At 52.3% G+C, this 1,020-nt stretch overlaps 1 protein-coding gene across 1 annotated transcript; it reads left to right on the forward strand.

Annotated features, from left to right (window-relative positions):
• Positions 1–83: 83 nt before the first annotated feature.
• Positions 84–894, forward strand: LOC131214860 (photoreceptor-specific nuclear receptor-like; the record flags this gene model as incomplete). Its single annotated transcript, XM_058209187.1, has 4 exons — positions 84–194; positions 262–411; positions 485–649; positions 712–894. Coding segments are annotated over 4 exons (609 nt in total), but the record flags the coding sequence as incomplete, so codon positions are not given.
• Positions 895–1,020: the final 126 nt, after the last annotated feature.

Genomic DNA, 1,020 nt, shown 5'->3' on the forward strand with positions numbered 1-1,020 from the left:
CGGTCAGGCTCCGGTGAGTGAACGATTCGGAGTGCATTTCAATTACTACAGCGAATTTTTCGATAATTAATTCCATTTTCCAGATGTTCAACTTCCAAGAGACCATCTACGAAACGAGTGCCCGTCTGCTGTTCATGGCCGTCAAATGGGCCAAAAACCTGCCCAGTTTCGCGAGCCTTACGTTTCGGGATCAGGTTAGTGGAACGGCCATCCAGCTGTGGACTTCTTTGCTTACCGTTTGTTCTACATCTTCACTTGCAGGTGATTCTTCTGGAGGAGTCATGGGCCGAACTCTTCCTCCTGAACGCCATCCAGTGGTGCATGCCGATCGACACGACCGCCTGTACCCTGTTTTCGCTAAACGAGCACTGCAACAGCGTTAACAACTCGGGATTCTTCAAACCGGGCCAGGTAGTACGGTCGATTGCGTGGCCCAGATATTGTAGTGCAACTCTATAACGTTTATCGCTTCGTATCACTGCAGCTAGCACAAGACCTGCGCATTCTGAACGATACGCTGTGTCGGTTCAAGTCGGTGATGGTCGATCCGGCAGAGTTTGCCTGCATGAAGGCGATCGTTCTGTTCCGGTCGGAAGCTCGTGGATTGAAGGACCCGGTGCAGATCGAAAACCTGCAGGATCAGGCACAGGCAAGTGAAGGGTACGAGGTCCACAGAGGGTTCCACTAACAACGGCCTCGTTTTCCAAACAGGTGATGCTGGCGCAACACTCTCGCACCCAGTTTCCCGGCCAGATTGCGCGCTTCGGACGGTTGCTCCTGATGCTGCCCCTGCTGCGGGCGGTCAACTCGCACAAGATCGAGTCGATCTACTTCCAGAAGACGATCGGCAATACCCCGATGGAGAAGGTGCTTTGTGATATGTACAAAAACTAGGCGCCTGTTGAGGCCATCGTGCAGAGAGTGGGTAGTGTGTAAGGTTAGCAAAATGGCCCAGACGGGAAGATAGGACGGATTACTCGACTCGAGCTGCAGGAGGAAAACTAAACTTACTTGATACTT

Source organism: Anopheles bellator, unplaced genomic scaffold (genome assembly GCF_943735745.2).
Source record: "Anopheles bellator unplaced genomic scaffold, idAnoBellAS_SP24_06.2 scaffold03081_ctg1, whole genome shotgun sequence".
Taxonomy (NCBI): domain Eukaryota; kingdom Metazoa; phylum Arthropoda; class Insecta; order Diptera; family Culicidae; genus Anopheles; species Anopheles bellator.